Here is a 22,585-nt window from a genome sequence, read left to right on the forward strand (position 1 = left end):
AGCACACGGAATCCTGGATTCCACCCACGGTCCCCTGAAGGTCCACAGCCCAGGCGAAGTGGTGCCCTCTGGCCTTAAATCCCACCCTCTCTGCCTGTCACTCTCAGGCCCAACTGGGTATCTGACCTCCAAACACACTCAACTCTGTGCATTTTGAGTGCTTACTTTTGCTTTTATATATGATTCTCCGCCCACAGATCTTTACACGGTTGTTTTCGTTCCCATCAACTTTATGTCAGTTCTATCATGACCTTCTCTCATAGGGCTCTTGGGACAGCCTCATGTAAAGTAGTCACCTCCACCAAAGCACCCTGCTGTGTGTTTCACAAAGCTGTTCACAGGTCAGAAATGATTGTGCTCATTTATATGTTCCTGCATTTATTTTCGGCTTCTCTTCCCTAAATGTGCACACTATGAGAGCAGGTACCCCATCGACATGTTTAGTGCCACATCACAGGCATCCAGTAAAGAAGGAAATTGCAAGGACTTGGCAAATATTACTCCTCTCAGCCTTCATTCTATATTATTAGTATGGCATTAATACAAAGTAATGAGGGACAAATACCTATCCTTAAGTAAGTGACAGTCCCGTGGAGTCTAGGTTACCTCTGGGCAATTGTGACATGAGTAGAGATTGACAGAAGTTCCTGTCCAGGATCTCATGCCCATGTGTGAATCTTAGGGAACACAGCTCCCATGGATAATCTTTGTTGCTAGGGAGTAGGTTGGGTAGCTTTCTCTCAATGGCCTATGATTCTGTGCTATTAGGAGTCAATACCACAATGTATTAATTAATACACAGACGGCAAGAGGAGGTTGCTGACCCAAGTGGGGTAAGCTGGGAAGGGCTGGGAATGGCGATCAGTTTTTAACAAATGATAAAGATGGGAGGGTGAGTCAGTGTCATGAACTCTCAGGGTTGAAAGACACTCAAAAGGCCATCTCAAAGGACCACAGGATGGTTGGAGAGGTAGTGCCATATTCAAGCTCTTAGATGCTGCCTCCTTGCTATGTGAATGAAAGCACACGACTCACCTGTGCTATTGCTCAGTTTCTGACTCATGGAGATGATGGTCAAAAATGAGAAAATGTGTATTGTGCTTATCACACCCTCCACAGATGTAACTTTCTCATAAATAGTATACCAATGCAACAAACTTTCTCTGTACCTCTGCAAACCATTTCTCCCTTCTTCCATTATAATCAAGTTTTTCCAGCAGGGGTTATTTTATCTAGTGAGCAGTTTCTAAGAGCCAACATAGAGAAAGCCCTTACCTTCTCCTTGACATTCACATGGGTGTTGAGTTCAGCCATCTTCCTTCTAGGGGTATAAGCCCTATAAAGAAGGGATAAGAGAAATGGTTAATGTTTCAGTGATTTCCCAATGTGTCGTTTTTATGTCCTGTTGTGGTCTGAATGAGAATGGCTCCCATGGGCTCATGTATTTAAATGACTGGTTCCCAGTTGGTGGAACTGTTTAGGAAGGATTAGGAGGTGTGGCCTTGTTGAAGGAGGTCTGTCACTATGGGTTGGCTTTGAGATTTCAAAAGTCCATGCTATTCCAAGTTTTCATCCCCCACCTCTCTCTCTCCTCCAGCTTGTATATCAGATGTGAGCTCTCAGCTACTGCTCCAGCATCATGCCTGCCTGCTTGCTATCATGCTTCCCACCATGATGGTCATCCGCCACCCTCTGAAACTGTAAGCTCCCAATAAACTCTTCCTTCTATTAGTTGTCTTGGTCCTTGGTGTCTTAGCAGAGCAACAGAAAGTAATTAATGCTTCCTTTGACACGGTGAACAATTTCATTCAGTCCTGATCATAAGTACTATTTAGAATGCAGAAATACTTTCCAGTTAAACATTTGACTTAGGTATGTTCTAAAAGCATGTTATGATAACTCTGGAAGACAATATAAAATATTTTTATTCATACTGTATTAACATGGAAAATGACACAGACAGATGGGAATGAACCCAAACTGTGTTTCTTCTTATTATGAAAGAGAAAAAGGGGAGTGGTCAAAAACTGAAATTGTACCAATTTCAAATAAGCATTGTCATGGCAATCCTCATTGTGGAAAGGTTATCATCAGCCCTGGGTGATCTCACACAGACGTTAAATGTCTTCAGCACAGGCGGAATCCAGAGGAGCCAGGGAGAATGCCTGCCACCGTAAACAGAAGAAACACTACGCTTTCTCTTCCTTCTATCTGGAATGTTCTCACCTTGGCATGGCCATTTCTTTTCTGTCAACTTCATCTTAGCTCAAGCTTCTCCTTCCCTGAGAAGGGGCTTTCCTGCCCACTCTGGCTACAGTTGCCACCTCCCCGGCTCGCTCTCCATTGGCACGCTTAGAATAGATAACAACTTCCGGGACCCAGGAGTACCTCATCACATCTTCCAAAGACCATGAGAGCACCATCTCCAGTCTCAACAGACCCTGAACACTGATCACCATCTTCCTACCCTTAACTCCAGGCTGCCACCACAGCTGTCTGCGAAGCAGCCCCACTCTGAGATCTGTGCTCCTCACAGCAAGTTGTGGTATTTTTCTTTCTCCTATCTGGTCAAAATCTTTGACCATTGTTATTAAAACTGAATCTTAAGCCTTTAATAATTTTGATCTTTTTGAGACAGAGAATAAATGACTTCTATACCTGACAGACTGGCCCAGAAGTTAGCAGCAGGTCACCCTCTGAATATATATGACCTTTCTGCATGCTGACCACTTTCTGTCAATCAAGAATCATGGAAATGCGTTCTTGTGTTCTTTCTGACTTTTGACATCAAGTATCCCCATCTCCAGAGAAGATGCATGTAAGACACTGCCTGTAAAAATGTTTTGATTTCTTCCAGTTTCTTTTAAACCTAGCTCTTAAGGAAAATATAAATTTTGATTTAATACCTTTTGCCAGTTTTTGGATGAAAACTTGACCATATCGAATGTAGACTCTATTATCATTCCAATTATTCTCAAATAGGAATCCATTTATACATATTATCAAATACTGGAAACCATCAGATTTTATTTTTAGAACTTTCCAAAGAGTGCTGCCAACTGACATGTGCGTTTGGGGCATGCTAGCCAGAGGCCCTGCACACTCATTCCCAGGAAGGTGGTTCTTGCAACACGCTCTGCACAGACAGACAGACACCCCACTGAAAACACCCCTCACCTCTTTCCATTGGCAAATTCTATGTCTCCAAAGTTGGCATAAGAGACAGTAAATGTACTGGCTGGCAAATCATACCTCCAGTCTATTCCTGATTACTCCTGCCCTTGAACGGTACTAGGAAAAGATTATCCTCTGATTGTCTCTAACATCCGTCACCACTGTGTCTGTAAGATGTTCACGGAGATGGCCCTTCCAAGACTTCTCCTTGGTTGTAGAATTCTGGCCTCACGTACATCCACCGATCGTACGGCTTTTTGTCAGGGCGTGACTGTGTAGATATAGGGGGATACTAAGATGAACACGTGTGGAGCTACACAGGCAGTGCACGGTGAACTCACTCTGGTGTCATCTGACAGCCTGTGAGCGACAGCTCCACCAGCCGGGTGTATTTCTAGTTTTTCCATTACAGATGCGTGACACCCGATGGAAGAGGTTTGGTTTTATTCTGTTTTTGCATTTGGGCTTTAAAGTCTAGGCTGCAGCATTGTCTACAGCTCAAGAGTTAGAACCCACAGAGGAATCTGGGAGAAATCCCAGTGAACAGGTGTTTCTAAATTCTGAGGAAGCAGCAGCCCTGACGGTAAGCTATGTTCACAGGACAAAGTGCTCTCTCTGTCTCTGTCTCTGTCTGTCTGTCTCTCTGTCTCTGTCTCATATCTCTCTCTCTCTCTCTCTCTCTCTCTCTCTCTCTTTCTCTCTCTCTCTCTCTCTCTCACACACACACACACACACACACACACACACACACACACACACACATACACACACCTCCTTTCTTGGCAATTTATCTGCTCACTGACCTCACGGCGCAAAGGCTCTTCTTCAGAACTGATGCCAGTAAGATTAATCATGACATTATTTTTTTCCATGAAAGGAAATGCTGAAAACAAATGTGGACTGGCACCATGTAAGTTTCTCAGATGTGAAGACAGGAATAATTGTAGGGGCTGAACTCTCTCCGTTTCCCATATGGAAGGCTGCCCCATAGGCTCTTCTTTCTGGGTAGATTTTAGTGTCCCTTCCAAACCACACCTTTTTTTTTTGCTCGCTGATTTATGAGAGAAGGTTGGGAAATTGCCCACAGCTCCAATAATGGAAACTAATTGAAGGGCTTTAATCTAAAAAGACAAAAAAATTCATTTGTCTTCAAAAATTATGAGTTACATTAACTGGATATTGGGGTCTACCGATAAGGACAGCTGCCAGGGGCACTGTGGGTGGCTGAGGGAGAACTGTAGCTTTCAGGTGTCTGCACCTTCCGGCTGCCACCGGTCCTGCCTGGATGTTCGTAAGCACACTTTGGCTCATCCCTGTCCCCGGTAAGGACGAGACTGGGCTATGGCCCTCAGCTTTTGAGACTCTGTTTCCTGCTATGAACGGCATCTGGCCAGTCAGTGGCACTTAGCTCAATCTTGTTTACTCTAGATAGTAAAGGAACATGTACGTCCTCTGAGAGGCACATTGTTACTTCCTCCATACGACGAGCCCAGTATCCAACCGTGTGCAACTGCAGCCCCACAAGCTGCAGACAGAAGCCTCCGATGCTGGCATTTTCCAGGCCCTTTGGTGAGTGTTTGGAGACAAATCCTCCAACCTGCGCTTGGTCATCTCTCCTGGTAGCAGGTTATGGCTCCATGGGATGCACGCCTCACTCCTGACCACTAGTTGATCTCAAGAGCGTCAAGTCTACCAGGCAGGGAGAGCTCTGACTTCTTGGGGGGAAAAATGGTTTCTAATTCTTTATTAGCACTTGAGGCTATTCTTGCAGCAGACTAATTACTGGGGCCTAATTGTAGGCATGCATGGCATGCAGCATTTTAGTCAGTAGCAGGCTGCAGAGGCTGCCACATGACACACAGCGCATGTGTGAAAGAGGTTACACAATCTAGATTTGTGTACATAGACCCCATGATGTTTGCACAACAACAAATTTGCCCATGATGCTTCCTCAGTACCAACGCTCTAAGACATGTACACTACACTCTAGTCTGTGGAGGCATGTTCCCTGCCAATCTATCAACTAGCACAAAGTTAAGATGCCCAAAGATGTAAGTGCTGTTTTTCACATAGCATTTCAAAAGCTTAGTTAATGGTTTTAGATTTTTTTTTCTTAAAACAATAACTTAGATTGCAGTAATAGCATTACAAATATGTCTAGGTATCCTATGTTTTACTATATCCCCTAGACAAAAATAAAGACCAAGAAAGTTGTAAAAAACTTATTAGGCAAAGACATCAATCACAAAGGAAAGAATTCACCATTTTAATATATCATCTCTACGCTCCTCCAGAGTAAAATTAATAAAACATAAATATGGTAAATACCAACCACTTCAGGCACGGAGTTCCATCAAACTGAAGTACTCGCTGAGCAACGACCTTACTTAGTATGCATTAATGAATTCTGAAATCCTACTAGCTTCCAAACAAAAGTAAACATTTTTATGAGAAATAAACCTGAATAGTAGGAAATCTGGCAAATATATCTGCCTCAGCCTTTCTAATTGACATAATACAATGAAGTTTAATGTGTATGTCAACGTGATCAATTACGGACTCCAAGTTCAAATATTTGTGTTTCTCCCGCAGTCATGGAAACAGGAAAACTTCCAAGAGTGGCCAGAGACTGGTGCCTGACTTCGCAGCATTTCCCTGGCTCCCTGTGGAGGCGGGGACAGGGTTTCACTTTTGTTTCTCTGAAACCTAGGCTGGTTCTCAGCTTCACTTTCCTGTTCCCAGGCATTACGTCACACTGCCCGAATTGGACTTGAAGGACTAGAGGAAGGCCAGGAGGGAAACTTAAGAAAACGATCTTCACAATTTCTCTTGAGGCATTTACGAACATCTTACACAATAACCAGACTGTGTATTTGGGGTTATGAGTAGAGTAGCAAAGTTATATGTCAGCTGCAGGGGCAGATGGTAAGTGTCCTAGCTTCATGTTAGTACAGGGCAGGGGCTCTCCTAAGGCCTTGGCTAATGGTCAGAAGCTCCTCAACTGAGGTGTTTGCAAAGGAAAAGTTTGTGAGGCTCAGTTAAACTGGGATACTGGTTAGTAACAACTGATCTCCAGGTCACTCTCCTCTACAGCCTGTCTGGGTTGGAATGTGCTGGAATTATAAAATAGTCTCTGGCTTTTCAGACTTAGTACAAAAAGAATGCAAATGGTCTCATTCATATTTTTATACTGACTGTATGTTGAAATGATTGTATTAATAGATTAAGTTAAACAAGGTTTATTATTCTTTTCTTTCCCCTTCTGCATCCATTTCTTTTATCATTATTTTTTTTTTTAACGTGTCTACTGCCAAATTCAAAATCGTGTCTGTGGACATACATTCTATTTCTCCTGCAAAGCGCTCTATCAGAGCAGTGGTTCTTGGAGTGTGGTTCCCAGGGGAACATCCTCAGCACCACTGGGGACTTGTCAGAAATGCAAATAGTCTGTCATATGCCAGGCTGGGCGACTCAGGAGCTGGAGGGTGGGGGAGGAGGAACATGGCAGCCAGGGTTTCAGCCAGACTCCAGGTCAGAGCCCACACACCAGTCTTAGACTACATCTCCATCCCCGGACATCAAGGGAGTGTGTTCCTCCATCCCAACACAACACACAGTAGATGGGGGTCCTACAGAAGTCTAGATGGATAAATAAATGGTAGTTATTTCCTACATACTAAAGAGCGGTTCTTTTGTAAACATTATTCATATCAATCAGCACACTTATGGAGAGCTCGCAGGGCGCCAGGTACTCTGCTAGCCTTGGATACACGCAGTTCAGCTTGGTTGTTTCCCATTTCACCCCTCTTAACTGTGAGGTAGAAATGATATCTCTTTCCACTCGAGACTTGTCAACAGTGAGCACAAAGAGACTTGTAAGTCGAGATTCTACAAGAAGCCACAGGACCAAGGCTCAAACCCAGGCCTGCTGACTGACTCAGCCCCCAGCAATTATCAGGGAGTTCACGGACTGTGAACTGTAGTAAGAACACAGCCCTGAGGATCCCACCTTTGGCCCACCAGGCAGGTATGTGATGTACATACTCAGGGTACACAAACTGCAGGGCCAAGTACTGGGCTGTCACCGGGATGGGCAAGGAGGCTTCTGTTACAGAGGGACGCTGGTTCTCCCAATGTCCTGCCTTGGCTGAGAGCACAGAGAGCCACATCACATGGGTGGTGTGCTACATCTATTTGATGCTACAATGCCGCTCAGGGACTGCGCAGCATGCAAGGGTCTATGCTGGGGGACGTCTTTCTGTATGCTGGAATATATGTTGTTCCCATCGGTTAATAAACAAGCTGCTTTGGTCTATAGCAAGGCAGCTTAGAGGCAGGCAGGAAATCCAAGGAGAGAGACAGGAAAGAGAAAGGCAGAGTCTGGGGAGACGCCAGCTGCCACTGTGGAAGGAGCATCGAGATGTCAGCAGACCGGTAACGCCACAGAACATGTGGCAAAACATAATTAACGGAAGTGGGTTAATTTAAGATATAAGAGCTAGCTAGCAAGAGGCCTGCCATAGGCCATACAGTTTGTAAACTTGGGGCTGGGCAGGACCAGGGAACCTTTCGGCTACGTCTGTGTCCTTGTTCTACGTCAATTAAAATATCTAAGCACCTGACTTTGGCGTAGCCTAGAAAACGCAGCGATCGTGCATATATTGAGGCGATCTCAGATCTTGTGTACAGGATGTTGAAGACATGATGGAATCTCTCAGCCAAAACAATGTCCACTAGTCTCCTGGAATGGGAACACCTTGACAGCTACAGTTTTTACTTAGTTCAGGGCACGCAGTTACTTTTGAAAGAAGGTGTAAGGTCACAGACTGACTTATTTCACTCTCCTCCTGACATCCATTATCCTGGAGCAACGTGTGGTGGACAGGAAACAGGACAGTCAAGCGTGGGCAGGGAGCTGAGAAAGTGTTTCTAAAGGGGCGCCTTTCATGCTGACAGGGCCTCAGGTAGGGCTGGGCATGTGAGCCTCGGGTCTTCCAAGTGTGGAGAAAAGGTGGACGGATTCAGTGACCTTGACAGTCCTTTGTAGCTCTTGGACATTCCAAGTCAGAAGAGGCAACTGGAGTTGCTGGGGACTCTGAGTGGCAGGAAGGTGAACCTTAAAAAAGAGGGTGAGCGGGTGGGTGCTGGGTTTGATGTTGTAGGCTACTTCTCTATATAGATCCCCTTTAAACTAGTTCATAGACTCACTGTCTAGTCTTCTATGCACAGCGGGGTGCCCACATGTCAAGTGAAGAGGAAAATACTTGTTCCTCAAAATCAAGACCTTCTCTAAATTACTGCCGGGAAGGGTGGTTGCTGCCTGGACTTCCCTCCGGTTTCCTGGGCCCTCTTCACATGGCCTGTAATTACTGAGATCTCAGCTTTACATTCCATGGGTTCTTATTCTTTTTAATTCTCACACTTTCAAGAAAGGTCTTGGAAAGTAACCTATTCCTCCAAGGAAAGTCTCCTCAACTGTTAAGGATGAGGCTATGTAAACAATGAGACAGCATGGTGACAGAAATCGGCATTTCATAGGGCAGCACTTGCTTGGACATTTTTTAATTTGGAGGAAAAAAAAAACCCTCAAGGTTGCATTTTTATTCAAAGACACTTCAATGTACTCAACCCACTGTTAGCACAACTTCACTGAATAGCATTTTAAGGGCAAATGTCAGAAAAAAATGTTCACATTTAAAAGCTTTGGCTCAGCCTCTTTTGAAAAGCAGGGTTAGCCTTTCCTTCAGAAATGTCTCTGCCTACTAAATTCTTTGTGGGGGGAAGAAAGGAAATTGAATGTTTTATTTAAACAGGTCATTAACAGTCAATACTTATGTGAAAAGGCTGCCTTTCAGAGGCAGATAAAAGCTTCCAATCACTTAGAATATCACTTGAGCGGATCTAGGGCAGGATGTGCTGACAAGTTGCAGACCTTTCTGAGAGACACCAGACAGGTGCTCATGTAGGCGGCAGGTCCTGTGACTCCGAGCACCCTGTGCACACTGCACAGAGATATGGCAGGGTGGGTACACAGCACACTACATGGTAGACCCCGCTTGGATTCCCCTTTACTAACAGTACCAGCAGATGCTTATGAATGAAGATGAACTATTTTTTTTTGCATAAAGTGCCAAAGCAGCTCCCTTCCTGGCTCAGTGCAAGTTGGGAGCTGGAGAGCAGAGGACAGCGGAAATAAATGGGGCAATCTCAGCGGGTGCGGGCGCAGAGTCGGGGCTGGACATGTGGCGGGCTCTCTGAACAATCATCTGTGGCATGGCTTTCCTGTTTAATTTGAGATTATTTGATTTCACAGGTCTTTGATGGCTGGAGAATATAAATAAATGCCTATCTCCCAAAGTGACCTGACCAAAACCCACTTTTGATTGCTAGGTTTTTAAAACAAACATGTGTTTCCATAGAGATACAGGTGACCTGGACCCCTTGTACAAGTCGCTGCTTGTATCAGCAATTCAATTACACTTGGCTCTTCTAGGATGTAATGATGTAAACTCAAGTCTTTAAAATATGCTCATCCTCAAAGATGCCTCTACAAAGGCCAGTGTTATGGGAGGCAAAGAAAGGGTCCAGAAGAATCCCCCCATCCCCACCCCCACCCCGAAGCACACCATAGCAGGCTGTGGCCAGGTAGATCACATGGTTCTCTTTTCCTTCCTTTCCAATGCCCACAGGACAAATACCAAACCCCAGAAGGCTTGAGACAAGGGTTTTACATAACTCTTTACCCACCAGAGCCCCAAAATCTTTCACAAACTCCCCTCGAAAGCTAAAAGAGAAACGACATGCTTTCCTTCCCTCCATCTCTAACTAGAGGGGAATCCCTTTGAAAAGGACGATTTTCCCTTACTCTCTGAACATTCATTTAATACCGCCAGTGCGCCAGGCCCATGGAGAATGCTGGGCAAGGTTGACGCTAACCCTCAGTGACTGCTTCCCTAAGAACTTCCCATGCGTTTCCAGGTATAAACTCATTTTATCCTCACAGTCAGCCTTGTGTTAGATGGACTCCTGTTCCTGTCAACTTCATCTCACAGAAAAGGAGCTGAAAGCACAGAGAGGCAAGGCGCACACACACACAAGTCACACAGCCAGGAAGCGGCTCGAGGTAAGGTTTGAACCTTGGAATCTCCGGTTCCCAAGCTCTTGTTCTCCAAAGAGCTGACAGATCAGGGATAAAAAACACAAGGCCAGGAAAGGGCCAGATGTGAAAGGGGGAGGGGACACTGGAGTTGGAACTGATAATGATCAAGGTTCTGTAAGGAACAAGTGTGGGATTCCGTCTGCAGCAACGGCAAGGTCTGCCCAGAGTCCTGCCACAGGTCTGCTGCTGTTGGCGGTGGAGGCGGCAGCGCTGGGTGACTTTAACTTTTTATAGTATTTTTTCTAGAAGACGGCATGGCTGCCCCCAAAGGAAACCGAATTCTGGGCTGGTAAAGAGGGCCCTGACTAAAGCCGGTGAACAAACCTACAGGTACACAGCTAATCCAGGAAGACTGGCTCCATTACCACTAAACAAACTCCCGGTACAGGAACCCTTGGCTATTGAGAATATATTTCAGTCTCACAATCTCTAGTCCAACCAAGGCATAACAGTCCTTGTGCATGAAGTCAGTATTTTCTCACTAAATATCTAATGACTTCTCAAAGCAGCAGACAGAATGTCAGGTTCTTCCCACACACCCTTGGAATGTCATTGGTGGTGGCTGAATCAAGGAGTTTGACTCTCAGAACCAACCAGTCCCTCTTGGTCCTGCCCATCCACCCTTCAGGTCACTGCTCTTCCTACATTGTCCCAACCATCCAACCTTGACTCACTCTCCAGGTGCCTTGGTGCTCGGCTTCAGGCTGTCAGGCACTTCCAGCGACCGGCTTCCTTAGCAGCCAAATGGCCAATTCTGTTCCTCCACGGGCCACTTTTATCAACTTTTGTTTGCCGTGACCAGTTAGTCACCGCAATAGTGACGTAGGTAGAGCCAGGAACTAGAGTAGTGGCAGGATCTTGGGTGTGGCTGAGTAATCAGCAGTGGGCTGGTGGCCTCAGCCACCCAGGCCTGAGAGGGCCTCCCTATCGAAAGGAGACAGTTTCGTTTTCTTGAAGCTGCCCAGCATCTCTGTCTTCATGCTCATGCTAGTGAACACCTAGGTCTTATTACCTTGAGGAAGGCAGACCTATAAAGCTGAACCAGTAACCTTTACACAGACTGTGCAGAGGTCGGGGAGCAGCACAGGCTGGGGCGGGAGTCATCGTTCCAAAGGTCACTTTTGGCTACAACTGTCTGGGAAGGGCTTCTCGTCTTCCCAGGGACACCAGGACTGGCGTGTTCATCAATGAGCCAAAAGTTCCGGCACTGTACCCAGAAGCAATCATTTCTAAATCCTGTATCTGCCTCCAGACCCAAGTGGAAACATCTGTTAGCTAACTTAGCATTCAATGATAACATGTAGCGGGGAATGAGTCCCACCAAAAGGGGAAAGCTATCCAGTTTTCGCTAGTGGAAGGAGCATGGGTTGGGGGTGACCATTTGGAGGCCGAGTATAGAAGGGCTTGTTACTTGGCAGCTCCATTTTTACCTACAAATCGGCCTGTTCTATTTCTGTTACCTACTTAACTAAAATGTTTCACACAACCTTGGACTCTGTCTTTTCAATCAGGCCTCACTTGACCCTGGCATCAAAGCCTACTGAGTTAACCACAAAGAAGCAGTGGGCCCAGAAAGTCACCCTACCAGAGGGGTGGCTGTCACCCTAGAGAGGAGCCGCACCTCTTTTCTGCTCTACAGATCCTTACGATACGAACACGCGACAATACTTCACCGAGACAGAAACACAGCTCTGCCTCTGACTGATCTGGGAGGCGAACAGGTCACTTGATGGCCCTGAGCATCCATTCTCTCATTAGCACGATGGAGCGATAACAGCAGACATCCCACTGGGAGGTAAAGCAACCGAAATGAATTTCATATTTGTAAAGTGATTACGAGAGTGCCTGGCACACAGCAAGGACAATAAAACTCCTATAAAAGAATATAAATAGATTCTGTGGCCTGGGTGTTCACTTTCCTGCTGAGGCTCGTGAGACCATGGCCGCGCACCAAGCCAATGATGGTGCTGACCCTCAAGAGCTCAACCCTCTGGTCACAAATTCCCCATGTGTGGCTCTACCCTTCCCTCTTCCCACTGGGAGAAGGTGCTAGCCCAAGGCAAAGGGGACCGCGGCATGCTGGGAGGCTCTGAATGTCTACGTCCCCAGCCCCAGCGTTTGAAGGCCTGCCACAAGCCAGAGCAAGGCCACTCCAGCGATCCCTCCAGCCGCAGACCACACCTGCTGTGCATTCTTGTTTCACGGCGACCAGATGTCAACATCATTTCAGTGACCCAGCTCTCATTTAAGGCACCAACTTCAGAGAAGAATAAACAGTTATCACGTAGAAAGAGCAAAGTCTGAGGAGAGACTGTGAGCTGAGGAGGGAACAAGCCAGAAACTAGTAACTCTTATGATTTGAGGTCGCTGTATCAGGGCGGACACAAGAATGCAAGTGGTCTGACTAATCACCGTACAATCCAGAGAGTAAAAACCGACTGCGATCACTTCTGACACGCTCATAGACAAATAAGAGGTCCAATTTAAAATCTTCACAAAATTTCTTTCAATTTCTAACAGTAGTAAAAAATAAATCTGTCACCTGAGTTATGGCACAATGGGAAAATTAGTAAATATTTATAAAGTGATTCACATATATATGGCAGAAATAGGTTTAATGAATTCCTCTTAAGAAGCTGCTTCTGCCGGGCATGGTGGCACACGCCTCTAATCCCAGCACTCGGGAGGCAGAGGCAAGTGGATCTCTGTGAGTTCGAGGCTAGCCTGGTCTACAGAGCAAGTTCCAGAACAGCCAGAGCTACACAGAGAAACCCTGTCTCCAGAAAAACAAACAAACAAACAAACACCAAAGAAGCCTGATTCTTATTTATTTATTTATTTTCAAGACAGGATTTCTCTATGTAACAGCCCTGGCTGTCCTGGAACTCGTTCTGTAGCCCAGGCTGGCCCCCAACTCACAGAGATCCACCTGCCTCTGCCTCCTAAGTGCTAGGATTAAAGGAGTGAGCCACCACTGCCCGGGTAAGAAGCTTGCTTCTTATAGATTCTGTTTACCTGTCTGCTTTCCAGAGTATTAAGTACGACACATATGATAAACTAGGTATACAGAAAGACTCGGGAAAAGAAGAAATACTCTCTCACATGATTCTTCCTCTCTGCGGAGCCCTGAGTTTTCCATTTCTGACACTTAGGACTGGGCTCTTTCTTAGTATGAACCTTAGAATAAACACGTGGTACCAGCCACACCACAGTGGCCCTTTCTATCCCACCATACTGTCAATATGACAACGCCTCCTTACCATTCAGAGTGTCAAGGTCTAATCACGAGAACCGCTGCCTCCCATATCCCCCTCATTGTGCTCCCAGGCAGCTTCTTAAATATCCTCCACTTAAAATTTTATTTCTCTACAAAGAGATCTGTGGTCAAAATAACAAGCTACTAGTTAAGTTCTTGTTCCTCTCCACCAAAGCCTATACTTCTGACTAAGAAAGAAAGATTAAAATTTATTCATTCTTTGGAATGTTAGGGGTAGAAGTCACTTCCACCCACCCAGTGAAAACACCTTTAACCACTAACATTGCCATTACATGCTCACGGAAGACCAGCACAACTATGAATTTTTGCTGCTGTGGATACCTCTGCACCCTCCTGGGATCTGGGGAACCAGTTTTCACCCTGACTGCCTTATTTACCTCATCATTTAGAGGACAAAAGGCCTAAAAGCGGACAGGCATGTTCTCTATTCTTTGTTCCGAGCTTGGGCCTGCCCTGTGGCTCTGCTCACATTGGTAATGCTCATGATGGGCTATGAGCCTCAGCGATAGGCAGTTTAATCCTCCCAAACCATTTTTCTAAAGATTGAATGCATCAAAACTGGTTTTTGTACAGCACATCAAATATTGAACGGGTCTCTCAACTAAATACAAGGCCATATATTATTTCCCATTGGAAGACTTCCAGCTAGTTACCCAGTCTACCCTAAAGCAATTCTGAGGTATACATGTATTAGGTTTTGGTCACGTGTCTGATGAAATAGCTCCATCTTTCAGTCTCGATTCCATTTGTGCCCATTCTTGGCAGATTTACAGGGGCAAGCAGACAAGGGTGGTTCTTTACTAATACTAAGAATGTCATCAACAGTTGTGAAACATGTCCAGCATGCACCTCCTGCAAGCCTGACCCTGTTGTGATGTTGTTGGCTGGGCATGCTCCTACACAATTTGCAACCAGTTTTCGCATGAGGATGTGTGGTATGCTGTGTGGTGCTCGGATGCCATCACTGCAATAAACGGGAATATAACCAAATGTTAAACAAATCACTCTAAAAAGACACTCTCTAGGGACTGGGGGAGAGCGGCTTTAATTTAGCTGGCTCTAGCCAGAAGGGCGGGCTTCAGGGAGAAGGTACTCTTTTGTAGTCCCTGGAGGCAGTACCAGCAAAGATGGATAGGGCACTTCCGGTAAGGGCGAGTGTCTAAGTGAACGCTCTCTGGCAGAAACAAGAGTCGTGGGTTAAGCCAGAAAGAAAACCTACGTGCTTAGTGTCCAGATGTCAACTGATAAACGCTTACTGGTGACCTCCTACGTGTCTCCCAGACTCAGTGAGCTTACTCCATTGCAAGGCGGCTCAGCTTTAAGGTTGGCTTGTGCCGGGAGATAAGATTATCAGGGAGCAAGCAATTAGGCGACAGGAAGGCCTGGTGTGAGGTGGGGTGGCTTCAGCTACACGCTCGGACTACACACCTGTGCTGAAGTAAAACCGCCGATGCATTTTCTCTTGAAGCCAACAGAGAGGCTCATTCCCACTCGGTGTTCCCTTATTCCTCATCATTTTCGGTCACGAAGCTCTGACTCCAGAGCTGGCTGTTCCCATTATTATCCTCAAATGCTGAATTGAAAACTCGATGTTTTTATTCGTGATGTCAACATGATGCACCTTGAGTTTTTGTTCTCCCAGCTTACGAAAGTCACGTGCTGTAATCTAATATTATGGATGGCCCAAACTAAAGCTGTACAGCTGTGTTTCACATACCTCTGGGGAAGCAACACGTGGTGTATTTAAGATGCCATTTGGTTTTGTTTGCATGGTGGGAGCGGACCAACAGCTAGTAGGTAATTTAGCACACCCAGGCTTGACAGAGAGGTAACAAGACACTGACAGGGTATTTGTGCTTTGCTCAACGCTGCCCTCAGGAGCACAACCAAGCATTAAAGATGGGAAACGCCCAAAAAGCGATCCAGGTTGTCATCTACTTGTGAATGACTACCAGCCAATCTTGGCTCCAATTTCATTTCAAGCTTTTAAAAAAGATACATGCTTAGTTAGAATGAGGCCATTTCAGACTCGCCACGGAGAGCAGAGTAGGGACCAAGAGACGAGTACAAAGACATACAGTAGTCACTGTTACTTTGCATTTGGAAGATCCTGAAGCCATGTGACACAACGGGAAAACACACATTTGGCTCTGATAGAACCCCTTCACACCTCTCAACAATCAGCCATTTACAAACACGTCTAACAGGTCTGTCACGCCTTCACGATACTGATCATTGTTGGTCATATTCATTCATTCACTCACTCATTCATTCATCTGTTCATTCACTAACCAAGTACCCGCTCTTCACCCAACAGTGTCCTCTGTGCTAGGGATACAACATGGGACAAATCAAACAGCCCTCCCTTGAGCACTGCATTGGGAGTTCATTTCTACTTTACTAAGTCCTTATAATAGCGCTCCACAGGGTAGGTATTATTAACTCCATGTTATTGGTGGGAACTAAGGCTTACATGTTAAAGTCGGGGCCCAGAACCAGTCTTCAGCAAAACTAGTGTTAAACCTCAGAGTCACTTCGACGCTGGTGACCATTGCGTTGGCCTGATGCTATCTACCACTTTGATACAGTGTACATAGAGGTAACTGTCCAACAATTATCTATGAGGTTTATTACAATTGAGATATTTTAGTATTTGCAAGCATTATGATCACAAATTGGATTTTTTTTAAGCCTAAGAGGTAAAGAAAATTTTCCCATGGAAAGAACAATGTTTTCTTGATATATTAAATTTCACTTCCCACTTCTCAGTAAGGACGAATCATTGTGAAACACTGCCTCCCCTGCCCCAGCCTAATCCCATACTCTTTCTCAGGCTTTCCTTGACCTGTGATCTCCTATGCCTTTTTCCCTTTCTTCCTGGTGTATCCAGTGTCTTCAGAGCAAGAAAAGCAGCCAGCCTTGGGCTGTCACAGAATGTGCTGGTCATTCAAGGAAGACACTGGAAAGGGACTTGCTCACTCACAGCTCATGAAGATGAAGAAGATGACTGTGAGTCCAGGATCCCCAGGGAGGCAGCCGCAATGCCTTCTCAAGCCGCTCTCAGTCTTTCCCTGTAACTTCCCATGAGGCACCGAGAATATTCTTATCCCCAACTTTGTTGTTCTGTGAGAGCTTCAAATGAAAACTGAAACCACGTCCCAGCCAGCTGATCCACAGGAGCAGTCTATCACTTCCTTTGTGCTGTCTGTGCCTGGAAATATGAGACAGCCACGGAGAGAGGGGGCCCGTAGGCGGAGCCAAAAATGTCTCAAAAACTATGACCTCATTAGAAAACAAGTTGTGACTCAGTCACCAGATGATTTCTGTCAAATAGACTTGTGTGTGTGTGTGTGTATGTGTGTGTGTATGTGTGTGTGTGTGTGTGTGTGTGTGTGTGTGTGTGTGTGTGTGTGTGGTTTGATCTGTAGTTCAACCCAACAACCCAACTCTTAACATCTCCGGGACTCAACTTGCCCACAAGTTGGTGCAGCTTCAACCCTTAACTCAAGGTTCATCCTTCACTAGTTTCCCAGAGAGAAAGTTACTGCTCACTCTTTGGAATCCTGGAGTCAGCAAGGACCAAGCGGTCCTCTTTCTTCCTGACCCATAAGTGAATTCCCTCCTCAGTATCCTCAGTAAGTGGCTGTCCAGCCCATAATCAACAAACACAGCCACAGCAGATTCCTAAGGCCTTCTGAGGGAGCATCTTCTGCACAGGGCAAGGGCACTCTTGGTTACAGCTGAGTTAGCCGCCTCTCTGCTACTTCCTAGGCAATGCCACTGACCTGCCTTCAGATATCCTGAAGTCCCAGCACTCTTCCCAAACTCAAACTCATCGTAAGTATTCTTCCTCTATTCTGGTACAGAATTGTTCGCATAATAAAGGATGTTGGAACAGGAAAATATAAATCCTTAAGTTATTTTTAATGTAACACATTTCTTCTAAGCAGACCTGTGGGTATTTCTTTTTAAGGGTTCACCCATTCTTTGTTCATTCATCCTATGGTTTTATGCTTTTTAAAATGCAACTTAAAAATTCTGAAAGGTGCAACAGTGGTACGGACAGGCTGAGGGTGGCCAACAGCCATCTAATCGAACTTAGGTCCTGAGCAGCAGAAGGGAATTCACGCTTGACACTATAAATGTAGCCAACTACCTTGGGCTCCTAGAGGAGACACTACTACTGCAGTTTCCTAAACCAGTGTGAATAACTAACTGCACTCTGAATACTTATCCTTATGCCCAGGTAGGCGCTTCTCTCATCCCTCATCCAAGAAGTTACTTCTGCAGCAGAGGGAGACCTTTACAGAAAGCCACAACTGGTCAAAATGCAGAGATCAACTGACTGTGGGATGCCCAGCCCCAATGAATACATTTACAACACAATCCATGCACGGAAGGCTCAGGGGACATTGCGGAAGATGGGGCAGGAAGACTGTAAGAACTAGAGGACCAGGAAATCTACGGCAAAACAGTGTCTTCAGACACAGAATGGAGGTGGGGTGTAGGGAAGCAAAGGATCCTGGTATGCTGTGCGGAATTCTCAATGAATTATTTAAAATATATTATTTAGAAAGTAAAATGTAGCTTGAGATCAATTTCGTTGACCATCACATCACTCTATACACTGGCCACAATAAGCTCACAGCCCAAATCTCCAAGACCTGCTCGTGTCACGGACTGTTTCCTTTCACAGTCGATATTTTTGGTAACTTAAGTGCCTGAGTTTATATTTGGCTCAAATTCATTTGGCATCTTTTTCAAATCTATTAGGGTTCTTTTGAGGACCAAATCTATAACTTTCCACTTTAGCTGTCCACTTTACTCTGGTCATTCACAAACTGAAGGATATAATTTAAGTCACTTACACTATGAAGTAGACAGTCTGGGCTTGAATCAGCTTGGCTACTCGGAAGCTGTATAACCTTGAGGACATTAGCAGTTCTGATTTACTTCATTAGAACGTGAGGATAAAAAAGCACGAACTGCAGAGAGCTGGTGTGAGCACAAAAGGAGAGAGCACCCAGGATGCTAGTGATGGGAGTTCAATGACGGTCAACTCCACTCTCTGGGTTTGGCTACAAAATTCTAGCTGGGAGTCAACTTGCTGCTACTGTTCAGGTCATATTCCTCCCACTTTGAGATCCTGAGGGGTTGGGAAAACGACCTTGATGAAAATTCACATGCACCCTATCTGCCACATTTTCTTTGTTTCTCATCCCAGTTATTATACTGAACAGGAGAGCTACTGAGTCCTGTGAACTTGCTTTGTGTCTAGTGACCATCATGTTGTCTACTGAGAGTTCCCTGTCGTCACAATAATTTTTAACATCCAGCTGAAATTTTATATTCTGTTTTTTTAATTAATTAATTAATTCATTTATTTATTTATTTTGTCTCTCTCCATGCTTTGGATTTCTTTCTGAAATTCTCCCAGAAGACAGGCTGGAGTAAGCCCATGTCAGGTGTGAAAGTAAGCCCCGTAACGGGAGACCCCACCCGTGATGAGGGGTTGAGGATGGCTCTTGCCCTGTGGCCTCAGGTCCCTTACATTCCCTTCTCTCCTCAGCCTGTGGGACAGTAGACAGACCCTGTGAACAGGCAGGGATGCCAAGAGCTCTAAGTGGTAGAGTGGCTTCCGTCTTTCATTTTTCTCATCAGGGGTCTTGTCCCTTTGATTCTTTCCTCTACAACAATAAAACAAAATCCTGTAATAAGAAAATACGACAGTAACAGCATTCCAGCCAGTCTCGCCAGAAATTGTTAACGATGCCATTAGCAAAAACATGCATAACATTCAATGTCACGAGCATTCCATTTTCTATATCTGGCTTACTTTGTCAACTTCATTTCCTGTCGGACTGTGCCTCACCAGATTTTTAAATCTCTTGTTGTTTCTAGAATTTCTTACATATGCACACTGGAGATGTTAGGTTTCCTGACAGTGTTCTAAGGGAATTAACTGTCTCTGTGGGATTTATTCTTGCTCATTTGCTTTCCCTTGTACACTTCATTTAGGTTCTGAGTTAACACAACTGTGCCACTTACAGCCATGTCTTTTCCTCTTTTTGAAACAGTCACAGTTTGAATTCTGTTCATTCAAAGAATCCGAGAATGTTAGCTTTACAGTGTGCATATAGGTGTGAGAGCGCAAGCGATCTCTGGCAACTAGGAACAGACCTCACGCTTATGTTATAGGAAGTCCATTGTTGTTTACTGACTGGTTTTTGTCCACATGTAACTTATGGCTTTCTGTTCCACGGTCTGGTGCGTTTGCCAAGGACACACCACACTGCGGTGGTGCCGTGTGCAGCTCAGTTTTCCGGCAAACAGAATGGGAACAGAGGCAACTGTATGTATGCCGCTGGACTTTCAGGGCTGGTCTGAGGACGTTCAGGATGTATAGAAGGGTCGACTCCAAACACCAGGGGCTGAGTTTCCATTTCTTTAGCAGTCTCTTCCAGACTCTCAGGCTCTACAAGCCTGTCTCCCACTTCTCCGAAACCTCTGGAATGTGTCGTGCACTGGGCTGTATCTATCATCTACTTCATGGTTATCACAAAAGCTAAAAGCTCAGCTGACGGCCAGACACCCAATACTTATTTATTAAATAAATGGATAAAAACTTCCTCTACTTCTATTCCACCAACCAATCTCCTCTTGGTTAAAATAAGATCCAAATAGCAGCTCTCCCTTCATTTCCTTTACTTTCCTTGAGATGAAAATGTCAGGGAGGCAAATTGGTATCTGGGACCCTGTTTTCATTTAAACATGAATAAGACTTGCAGTAGGTGTCCAAGTAGCTTAAGTTTTTCATCACTCTGACTTATTACCCCTGTGTCATTTTTGTATGCTATATCAAAAAGTAAATTATCCTATGCTTGATAAGGCTGAATAGTCTAAAGTTCATTTATTCACTCAAAACTCCTCATTAAGTGTTTACTACAAATGGAAAGCTGTCCTGGGCCTGGCCATTTCTCCTTCCTTTTGACTTCACCAAATCTGTGTCCCTCAGCTTCTGGGTCCTCACCTCTCGGTCCATCTAAAAGGCAGTTGTGAACTGTTGCTACTTGTGAACAACCCAGCGTCCTTGCCCAGTGCCTTCTTTCTGGGTCTGCTACAAACTCCACCATTAATGGGCCTTGTACTTCAAGGGAAACTAGTTAAATCCAGGTTTCTCAATGTTTTCATAACGGCAATAATTTGGTTACATGTATCAAACTAAGTATCGTAAATTTAAAAATCAGAGCTAATAGGCGAAGGAACACATTATTCATAACACATCGCTCATCTCCCTTCCATTCAAAATCATTTTACTTGAATAAGTGAAATAAGTAACATTTTGAAAGACGATAGCCAATTTTGCAATAATATTCTGTTGATCACTGATGCGACTCTTACCTTTTAGGGTTTGAGCTCTAATTTTACATGTCTACGTGTAGCGTAAACATAGGACTTAGCAGGCAGGCATTGAACACCCTGGTATCTAGCACTTGGGTGAAACAAGATCATCAGGGTTTCGGGATATCTTCCATTACATACAGAGTTCAATGCAAGCCTGAGCTACAGGAGACCTCATCTCAAAATAAAATAAAATAAGAAAAGAAAAAAAAAAGAAAGAAAGAAATTCCCTTTGAGGATGAGGACACATAAATATGAACATTACTTTCTTAATTTCTTCAGACTACTTTAGGTGAGTTACCGATAACCAAATGCAAAAGCTGCTTCCCAAAGTACCACAATTTATCTTCAATATGAGATAAAGATAGAGTTCCACTCCCATTTTCCCGGAAAGTACAGCTTTTTATCAAGGTTTCTCTACCAAGAACCTGAGTCATCAAATCATTTCTTATTGGCTGCAATCTGATTGCAGAATAACTTGTTTGCAGAAAAACAATAAATCCATTTGTCTTTACCATTTTCTCGGTGGGCTGTTAATAGAATGCACACTGTCCATATGAGGTCACGGCCACCTGACCCGGAAGTGTGCTGTGCTGAATCAGTGGGTCAAAGAGCATCCTGACTGCTGCTAAGTAAGCAGCTTATCATGAAGTAATGGGGAAGGGGGACCCCCCACTCACTTCTTATTAGCATAATGGCTGTGGCAACAGAGTTTTATCCAAAGAGAAAAGAAGTTCTGCACTAAACAACAAAACATTCAATTAAATAGAAACTAAACTTTATTTGTAGTGAGTTTATTTTGGACACTAGTGTTTTATATTCCAATACTCTCATTCCAAAACTACTGAGATTTTGCAATACAGTGGCTTGGAATGGCAGGGCATGCCTGAGCACACTTCCAGCTACCCAGGAGGCTAAGGCAAAAGGAACACCTGAGTGCAGGAGTTCGAGGCCAGCCTGCACAACACAGTGACATCGTGTTTCAAAAATGAAAGACTCTGCAGTAAGATTAAAAAATTACTTCAGTTTATCTTTGAGTCTTGGATTTGTCAAGATTGACAGTGAATACAGGGCAAATTTAAGACAAATCAATTATACCTCTGAAGAATTCTTAGCCAGTTACTTCTTTAGTATGTAAATGTTGATGAAACAGCTATGTATGTTTAATTTACTAGTGAGAAGTGCCTACAGCATGGTAAGGTTCTGGTGCCCAGGGTGATATCTTTAGGATACTGGAGGAAACAGTCTAAAATGGAAGATTCAAAACCAGTCTTCTAGACTGACACAGACTCCTCTCTTCTGAAGTTAGTAGACACCACGTGTGAGCTGTTGCAATTATTTACAACTGACACTCACATGTTCACCACTGTCAAGCTGATGGGAAGCTCTCTTCCTTCTATCTCCATAGCAACTATTCCACGTGCTTAATTACGTGTATTACCAATGCAGGTTCATGGATGGTCAATATTTGCAGATACTTTTTATTTGACACTGTTCTTATATAATAGCTCATTGAATTATCGTCACCTGAAGAATCTTAGTATAGAAAAAGCTCTCATTGATGAAAAGAAAAG

General features: G+C 44.6%; 1 protein-coding gene across 5 annotated transcripts in view; it reads right to left on the minus strand.

Moving 5' to 3' along the window:
* Spats2l (spermatogenesis associated serine rich 2 like) overlaps positions 1-22,585 on the minus strand; it is a 167,798-nt gene that overhangs the window by 85,610 nt on the left and 59,603 nt on the right. For all 5 annotated transcript variants that reach the window (XM_059278252.1, XM_059278251.1, XM_059278250.1 and 2 more), the window contains exon 3: positions 1,276-1,336. In XM_059278252.1, the coding sequence (XP_059134235.1) occupies positions 1,276-1,314 (39 nt within the window). In that variant the 5' untranslated portion in view covers positions 1,315-1,336. The remainder of the gene's footprint in view (positions 1-1,275; positions 1,337-22,585) is intronic.

This window comes from Peromyscus eremicus, chromosome 13 (assembly GCF_949786415.1).
Source record: "Peromyscus eremicus chromosome 13, PerEre_H2_v1, whole genome shotgun sequence".
NCBI classification, from domain to species: domain Eukaryota; kingdom Metazoa; phylum Chordata; class Mammalia; order Rodentia; family Cricetidae; genus Peromyscus; species Peromyscus eremicus.